Here is an 8,192-nt window from a genome sequence, read left to right as displayed (position 1 = left end):
GGCTAGGGCTCTCAAGGTGCCAACAGAGGGAGGTCCCAGGCAAAACACTTCAGGGCTAGCGACACTGTTTACCCGGAGGGAGGGCAGGATTCAGGAGCAGGCAGGATGTGTAGTTGCTCAGTGGCGCCCCCTGGAGTTTAGAGCAGTATAGCATGGCCGCAGGGACACTGCAAGCTCTGGACTGTGCTCTTTGTTCCTCTGTCACCGAGGCCTCTCTCTGTCCCTTAGGTTGTACCTGAGTCTGGTTCTGGGGAATGTCAACGTGACACTTCTGAGCAAGCAGGCTAAGTATGTGGAGGTCGTTGCCAAGGGCTGGGTCTCCCCCAGGCTTCCATCCGCCTCTACCCTGACTTGGGTTGGTGTGGTCTTGGTTTCTGGGTCCAATTCTCCAGGCTGGTCTGTGACCTTCCCCNGCCTCAGGCGGCCTGCCCATGAACGCGCGCGTCCCTCTCCCCACCAGGTTCGCTTACAAAGACGAGTACGAGAAATTCAAGCTCTACCTCACCATCATCCTCATCGTCATCTCCTTCACCTGCCGCTTCCTGCTCAACTCCAGGTGAGGGTCTCGGTCTCGGTCTGGGTTGGGACAGTGTCAGGGGCNAGGCTCTGGTATCAGTTCTTTGTTCCCCACTCCCCAGGGTGACGGACGCAGCCTTCAACTTCCTGCTGGTCTGGTATTACTGCACGCTGACCATCCGGGAGAGCATCCTTATCAACAATGGTTCCAGGTGCGCGTGCGCAGCAGGGCGGGTCGTGCCACGCCTCGTGCTCTCTGTGGGGTCCGGTCCCGCAGGAGTATCTAACAGATGCCCTCTTACAGGATCAAAGGCTGGTGGGTTTTCCATCATTATGTGTCCACATTCCTGTCAGGAGTCATGCTGACCTGGTGAGTGACCCAGACCTCAGCTGGTAGGGGAATGGCGTGAGGCGGAAGATCCGGGCCTTATGCCTCCCTTCCTCTGATTCCTCCCGAAATGTAGGCCAGATGGACTCATGTACCAGAAGTTCCGGAACCAGTTCCTGTCTTTCTCCATGTACCAGAGTGAGTTCCCTTGCTGGGGAGGGGACAAGGGGGCAGAGAAGCTGCGGCCTGGAGCGGGTCTAACATGCTCANCGTGCTGCTTTGTGTCACNTAGGCTTTGTGCAATTCCTGCAGTATTACTATCAGAGCGGGTGCCTGTACCGCCTGCGAGCCCTGGGCGAGCGACACACGATGGATCTCACCGTAGGTGAGTCAGTTGGCCCTGTTGTGCAGCCGTGGGGAAATGGGGGAGCAGGGCTTTCCTGAGGAAGGTACCCACCCAATCCTTCCAGCCTAGCCACTACCTCTGCTTTTTTAATACCCGCCACAGAGGGCTTTCAGTCCTGGATGTGGAGAGGCCTCACCTTCCTGCTTCCGTTCCTCTTCTTTGGACACGTAAGTCACACCCGGGTGTCCTCATCCACCCCTTGGGTGTCCACCTCTGGCTCGAGCCCCACTGAACACGACACTTACTGAGCAGACTCTGTCTGTCCTTTACAGTTCTGGCAGCTCTTTAATGCGCTGACATTGTTTAACTTGGCCCGGGACCCCGAGTGCAAGGAGTGGCAGGTGAGCCAGGGGTCCGGAAGGGATGGATGTGCTAGAGGTCCCATTTAGACCTTGACTGTCCTGACCTTGGCCTTCCTTCCCTACCCTGCAGGTGCTCATGTGTGGCCTCCCCTTCCTCCTCCTCTTCCTCGGCAATTTCTTCACCACCCTCCGAGTGGTGCATCAGAAGTTTCACAGCCAGCAGCACGGGAACAAGAAGGACTAAGCTAGATCTGATGCCAGCCCCAAAGGGGCTTTTTGACCTGTGTGCCAGGTGGGGCAGCAGGTTGGGGTTACCCCTTGTGTAGGGGGTTCCCTTCTGTGCCCCCTGGGCTTTGTGGGCTCTGTGGGCCCTGAGGAAGGCCTGGGCCTGGAGCCCAGCTTGCAGGATTCGGGCTCTAGGCCTCAATAAAGGAAGAGAGGCATGGACTGATGGACTGTGGATGTGTTTGCGCAAGGGACACAAGGCTTGGGGCCCCAGCAAGGCACTGACTCTTGGCTCCTCTGGGGGGGGGGGAGGGGTGTCTAACTGCAGCAGATCCTAAGATTGACCCCATATAAAAACTCAATCAACACCAGGCAAATACAGAAAACAGCTTTATTCCAAGGGCCAGGTTATTTAAAATTATTTACACTCATTCAAAATCACATGTTGGGGCTGCACCCCAGCTCTGTGGAGAGAAGAGCCCCTTCTGTACAGCTGCTGGGGACCTAAGGCACCCATCACCCAAAGGTGGGTCCAGTCCCTCTTGCCATGTGCCCTGGGCTGGGCTAGGCTGCCCCGTACAATGGACCAGGCTCTGCCTAAGGGCCCAGGAGGGCATCACTCAGGCCTGGAGGAGTCAGTCCCTGGGCCTCCCTGTGTCCAGGCCGGGCAGGAACCACCAGCGGTGGAGGTCGGCAGGAGGAAGTTAAGGGCGTGATTACAGGGAGCAAGGGGTGGGGGGCGGCAGCTCCTAGCTCCATACATCCAGGGAGTAGCGGCCCTTGGTCATCAGCTTCTTAACATAGTCCACAGCCTGGGTGTGCTCCATGGGCCCAAACTCGGCCACGATGTCATAGAATGTGTTCTGCACATCTTTGGCCATATTTCGAGCATCCCTAGGTGGANAAGAGGGGACAAGAAGGTGTGGCGGAAGGTTGTGGGTGGAGCCACCCCATAGGCGGGTCCTTAGCACTCTGCCTCCCCTGTCCCTTGTACTCACCCGCAGACATAGATGTGGGCACCGCCTTCGTGGATCAGCTTCCACAGGTGCTCTTTGTCCCTCTTGAGCAGGTGCTGAACATAGACCTGGGGGAGGGGGCGGCGGTGAGCAGGGTCGGGACCCCACAGCACCACCTTCCTGGGGCGGCCCAGCCCGTGGGCGCAGCCNCCCATCTCACCTTGTGGGCCTGCTCCCGGGAAAAGGCCACATTAAGCTGNGTGAGGGCGCCGTCCTTGTGGAAGCGCGCCAGCTCCTCGCGGTACAGATAGTCCTCATCCGAGCGCCGGCAGCCGTAGTAGAGCAGCGTCTCTCCGACCTCCTTGCCTGGGCAGGGGTGCGGCGATGGTGAAGGGGAGCTCTGGCCTGGCCCGGCCCGGGCTGACCACGAACCAGCGCCCCCATGGCTTACCTTGCTCTCGAAGCCAAGCTCGCTCCTGGATGAAGCCCATGAAAGGGGCAACCCCAGTGCCGGGGCCCACCATGATAACAGGCGTGGTGGGCTTGAAAGGCAAGCGGAACTGGGACTTGCGGACGAACATGGGGACCAGGGCCCGGCGGCCATTCTCTCCTGCTGGTTCCTTGGCCCGAAGCCAGCTCGTGGCCACCCCCTTGTTCACTCGTCCAGACTTCGCTTCATACTCCACAGCCACGGCGCAGATGTGCACGGAGTTGGGATGGACCTGGGGGAAGGGCTGGTGTGAGCNGGGCTTCAACCNCCGAGAGGCCCTTCCTCGGCGGCCATCCGGCGGCCACCGCCCTCCCTAACAGAGCTGGTGCCCTTCACCTTAGACGACGAGGCAATGGAATAGTAGCGGGCCTGCAGCCGCGGGAGGAGCTCGCACAGGTGGTCGATGGGTGGCCGCAGGGACGGGTAGTCTTGGAGAATGGCTAGGATGTGCCTCCGGGCCTCCACCACCCAGCTCAGGTACAGCTCCTGGGGGGACACGGACNGAGGGGATGGGCAGCCTGGGGGGCAGCGTGTATGTAGTGGGCGGGATGTGGAGACGGGGTGCGCAGGCTCACCTTGCCCTCGCCGGAGGACGATGCCATCTTGTGCAGGTGTTCCTGCTCCGAGGGCTCTGAGGCGTACTGGGCCAGCTCATAGAGCACGTTGGTGCGAGGTGGGTTAGTGATGTCCAGGTAGTAGGTGAGGGCCGTGCGGTAGGTGGTGGGGCAGGGGAACGGATGCTTCTTATTCGACTCCTCTGCAGCAGGAGATGAATAGGGTGGAGTTGGAGGCTCGCCCCCTTAGATGCTGCAGGCCTTTGTGAGCAGGAAGCTGGCACCCCAGCCTGCTCTCATTTGCCTCCCTGACTGTGTGTGACAAGGCTCAAGCTTTCTGCCAGGCTTGAACTTCAGGCCAGGCAGGAAGTGCCCATGATAGGCGCCAGGTCTTAGAGGAAGCCCAGTGTATGTGCTGGGGGAAGGGGAGTGGCTAGATTGAACAGAAACCAGCTCCTGGTTCATGAGCTCTGATTGGAAGTCCCTGAGGGCAGAGGCAGGACTTGGGTGGGTACCAGCTGCCTTGTCCACAGTGAAAGGCCCTGGGTNAGAGCATCCTCTAGCATCTGTGCACCACGGGCCCTACCTAGTGGGTGCCGAGGGCTGCTGACCCCAGTTCTTGCATTTATGAGTGAGGATGGAAGCCCAGGAGCAGGGAGCCAGCAGCCCACAGCCACTGAGAGAGTTGAGAACCCCGGGCCTAAGACACAAGACTTGGTTTAGCAGCCCTTGTCCAGGAGGACGTGGTGGCTGATGGCTTTTCCAGCTACATGGGAAGCAGGCTGGCTCTGCCTCCTGGCCAAGGGGGTCTTCTATAACTATCACAGGGGATAGACAGTAAGCCAGATATACAGATGGTGTCTTGGGACATGGGTCTTTAGCACCTGAAGGCTCAACTTTCAGGCCTAGACAAGGTCCTCAATTCTGGAACTTACCATCAAGATTGTTTAGAGACATGATGACATCCAGGTCAGCCCCCAGGATCTCCCCAATCTGGTTGACCAGGGTTGAGTCGTTGGCTGGGTACACAGCCACATGATCTCCAGATTCATACCTAGACGGAAGTGCAAGGGTCAGGAGGAAGCACGCAGAGGACTCGGGGCCAGGCTTGCCGCGGGGGAGACTGGAGGAAGCAGGTACCTGATCTTGGAGTCTGAGATGTCCAATTCCAGGTGCATTAGATGCCGCTCAGTGCCTTGGTTCAGCTTCCGGTTCGTGGTGACAGCAGCCAGGAATGGATTCTTGGCATCAAAGGGGCTGATGGGAAGATAGGAGGTCAGTGACTTGCTTGGGACGGGCTTACACGATCCCCGAGAGCAAGAACTGGTGGGGANGCCTCTGAGCCTTCCAGGGACATGAAAGAGCCAAGCAGAATACTGCAAGGGCTGTCCCTACCCAATAAGTATAATGAAATGTGTAAGCCAAAGGGACACAGACAGGAAAGCAGGCTGGCCCCTAAGATACTTGAGACCCTCTGCATGCTGCCTGTGGGGGACTGGGCAGCGGTGGGAGCTGCCTAGGTCCTGAGATGGCTGCATGCCATTTGCTTTTCACCCTCACATTTGGGGATCACAGTCTGGGCCAGCAGGATGGCTGGCTTGACTCCATGTGACCAGGATGACTAAGGAGGGCTCCAGCGTGACTCTGGGCAGCACCGAGAGGTAGGAAGGGTCAGAGCGGGTGACATGATTTGGACCTTTCTCATGTGTCCCAGGCTTGCCTTGCAAGCCGCTATGCCGCCGAGGATAAGATAGCTGTGGACCCTCTGCTACCATGCCCATGCTTATGCCGTCCTGGGAACGGAACCCGGGGCCTCACATGTGTTACGGAAGCACTCAGCCATTTGAGCTGCATGCCCAATGGTGGTGGATTCTAAGGAAGGAATGGGACTTTCTGCCCGATTTTAACATGGCTTAGCTCCTAGGGCCTGAGTGGGGACTAGCACCTGCCCCTTGGGCAACTTGTACCCTTCCAGACAANGGACACGATAGGGTACAAGTTGAGTCACTGTGTTTATTCACGTGACTCTGGAGGGAAACGCATCTCCCCACGTCCCTTCCTCCACTCACGGTTTCTGGTTCTCGTAGCTCTTCAGACGGCCCATCTCACCCGTGTACACCTTGGCTGTGTCCATGTTTTCGTGGACCACGAGCTCGTACTGGCGGATGCTGGGAAGAGAGAAACCAAGGCTGTGGTCAGGGCAGGGAAGAGGGAAGCTTCGGGGTGAGCCAGAGAGAGAAAGGGCTTGAGCTAAAGGAGACCTGGGTGGAAGATGTGTGACAGCAGGGGACCCTGTGGCAGATGTAAGAGACAGGCTGAGGTGGACCCCCGAGGGCCTGAGAGGCCAGGCTGGCCATGGAGCACAGATGGGAGGAAAGCCAGTGTCCTGGTGACGCCACACGGACAGTAGGGAGACCCCANTTCACCCCGCTCACCTTCAGGGAGCCCCTTCCCCTATAGCAAGGGTCTCCCCATCCTATGTCTGAGCTCTTGCCACACACACCACGCCTCACTATGTCCCAAGGGCCCCAGCTGTGGCCTTGCACTTGCCTCGACTCCTCCCCAGTGGCTTCCACCCCGAAGAACTCGCACACAGCTGGCCAGAACTGCTCCCTCCATGTGATGAAATCCTCTTCCAAGCTGGAGAGAGAGGAGAGGAGAGGGTTGGCCAGGCTAGCCCCCAGCCTGCTCTCACCCCTGCTAGGGGTAAGAGGCTGGCCCACATGNCAGGCTAGGACCCGCGCCAACTGGGGTGTGGCACTTACTTCCCGTCGTCATCACCAAGGCCCAACTCAAAGATGCGTTGGGCGCCAAGCTGCTCCAGCCGCTGGTCCACATACTTGCCCATGGCGTTGAAGTGCTCATAGGTCTTGTTCCCGAGACCAAACACCTGTGTGGACAGCAGAGAGGCTCTGAGGCCAGGACTGCAGCCCGTCTGATGTCCTCGGGGTGGACTGTACCCGGCACTGGAAGTCTCTGGCTCTATGGGCCCTGAGAAGAACAGCTGATGGCTGCTTAGGAGACCTGCAGCCTAGAGGTAGCTCCTTTTACAACCAGTCCTATGTCTCAAACGCAGCTTAGCTAGAGGCTCCAGTCTTCCTTGCTTGGACAAATTATACTGTTTTAGCTTTTCATCCTGTAACCAGTGTTCCTGGGGACCAGCTGGTAGCACGGAGGGGACACTCTGGGAGTGGCTCCAGCAGAGGAAGGCTNAGGCCCTCTGCTGGAAGCTACCTGCCCTGTCAATGTGTGGAGGAACAGTTTCCACAGGAGAATGCTAGGGTTCTGGGGAGCTGCCACAGGCCGGCATGTGCCCACAGGGTTCTGTGGGGACTCACAGCAAACTTGACACCNGTGAGGTCCACGTCAGTCTCCTGCAGCCAATCATAGAAGTCCTGCGCGTTGTCGGTGGGGTCGCCTTCTCCGTATGTGGCCATGCAGAAGACTACGAGGGACTTGTCGATCTCAGGCAGGCTGCTCAGGTCGGCCTAGAGAGACAGGGGTGTCACCACCTCGGCCTGAGCCCACCGCTGTGGAACAGAGCGGCAGGCAGGCAGGCAGGCTTGCCAGGAAGCCCTTCATACCCTCTCCCGTCAATCTAAAACCAAGTCTGGAGATGGAAGAAGACCCCCATGGCAGGAGTGGGTATTCAGGAGAGGGAGGCTACGAGACAAGGGGCACTCTACAGGGACGTCTCTCCAGAAGGGCACTGGGGTGAGTTTGTGCTGTCAGTGACCTTACATGGAAGCTCGAGGCCACTCCTAGGCCACCTGCTCCCTCCCTTCCCGGGACTGATGGCAGTTTCGTGCACTGCACAGAGCCAGCCGTGTAAGGGGATGGGGTAGGCAGTACCAGAAGAATAAGCCTGCTGAGCTGGCGGAGAGTCAGGGGCAATGGTGCTCCTGCCCTAGCCCTTAAGGACATGGCTGGGGTCTGTCGTATCCTGTACTGGCTTACGAGGAACAGCATGGGCAGGATGGCATATGGATGAGAAGGGACTCCACTGGCCCTAACCATAGCCTCTCCCAACCCCACCATGACTCTGTCCTCAGCTTTAACGTACGAGTTACTAAGAGCCTCAACATAAGACGGGCTTAGAGCTCTCTGAGATGACACCATCCAACACCTTCCATAGCCGAGGAAGAGGCATCATGGGGTCCCTCACACTTGAGCAGCAGGGTGGGGCACACTCACCAAGTCATATTCTTCAGGGTCTGCGGACATGCCNCGCATCCCATAGCGGTGGGCATCCTTGGACAGCCGGTTGGCAAACTCCTCCGCGGTTCCCGTCTGGGAGCCATAGAATACAATAATGTTCCTTCCCTGAGGGAAAAGGCAGACACACGGGGTCAGTAAAGGGGCTGGAGACACAGCGCAGGCCTGGCAAATGGAGCCCTCCTAGGGGTCCTCTCTCT

At 58.5% G+C, this 8,192-nt stretch overlaps 2 protein-coding genes across 2 annotated transcripts in view; one reads left to right on the top strand and one right to left on the bottom strand.

Annotated features, from left to right (window-relative positions):
• Window positions 1-2,004, top strand: part of Tmem120a (transmembrane protein 120A) — a 10,851-nt gene extending 8,847 nt beyond the window's left edge. Inside the window, exons 4-12 of the mRNA XM_029477806.1 lie at window positions 229-288; window positions 461-556; window positions 639-728; window positions 821-886; window positions 981-1,042; window positions 1,137-1,229; window positions 1,353-1,417; window positions 1,523-1,591; window positions 1,683-2,004. Coding sequence (XP_029333666.1) covers window positions 229-288; window positions 461-556; window positions 639-728; window positions 821-886; window positions 981-1,042; window positions 1,137-1,229; window positions 1,353-1,417; window positions 1,523-1,591; window positions 1,683-1,796 — 715 coding nt within the window. The 3' untranslated portion in view covers window positions 1,797-2,004. The remainder of the gene's footprint in view (window positions 1-228; window positions 289-460; window positions 557-638; window positions 729-820; window positions 887-980; window positions 1,043-1,136; window positions 1,230-1,352; window positions 1,418-1,522; window positions 1,592-1,682) is intronic.
• Window positions 2,005-2,154: 150 nt separating this feature from the next.
• LOC110294708 (NADPH--cytochrome P450 reductase) overlaps window positions 2,155-8,192 on the bottom strand; it is a 45,250-nt gene continuing 39,212 nt past the window's right edge. The window contains exons 4-16 of the mRNA XM_021163114.1: window positions 7,972-8,100; window positions 7,116-7,265; window positions 6,543-6,667; window positions 6,328-6,417; window positions 5,847-5,945; window positions 4,918-5,034; window positions 4,713-4,831; window positions 3,799-3,980; window positions 3,560-3,709; window positions 3,185-3,455; window positions 2,954-3,099; window positions 2,776-2,861; window positions 2,155-2,671 (exon numbers count right to left, since the gene is read on the bottom strand). Of these exons, the coding sequence (XP_021018773.1) occupies window positions 2,527-2,671; window positions 2,776-2,861; window positions 2,954-3,099; window positions 3,185-3,455; window positions 3,560-3,709; window positions 3,799-3,980; window positions 4,713-4,831; window positions 4,918-5,034; window positions 5,847-5,945; window positions 6,328-6,417; window positions 6,543-6,667; window positions 7,116-7,265; window positions 7,972-8,100 (1,809 nt within the window). The 3' untranslated portion in view covers window positions 2,155-2,526. The remainder of the gene's footprint in view (window positions 2,672-2,775; window positions 2,862-2,953; window positions 3,100-3,184; window positions 3,456-3,559; window positions 3,710-3,798; window positions 3,981-4,712; window positions 4,832-4,917; window positions 5,035-5,846; window positions 5,946-6,327; window positions 6,418-6,542; window positions 6,668-7,115; window positions 7,266-7,971; window positions 8,101-8,192) is intronic.

Source organism: Mus caroli, chromosome 5 (genome assembly GCF_900094665.2).
Source record: "Mus caroli chromosome 5, CAROLI_EIJ_v1.1, whole genome shotgun sequence".
Taxonomy (NCBI): Eukaryota; Metazoa; Chordata; class Mammalia; order Rodentia; family Muridae; genus Mus; species Mus caroli.
This window is presented reverse-complemented; position numbering and strand designations above follow the sequence as displayed.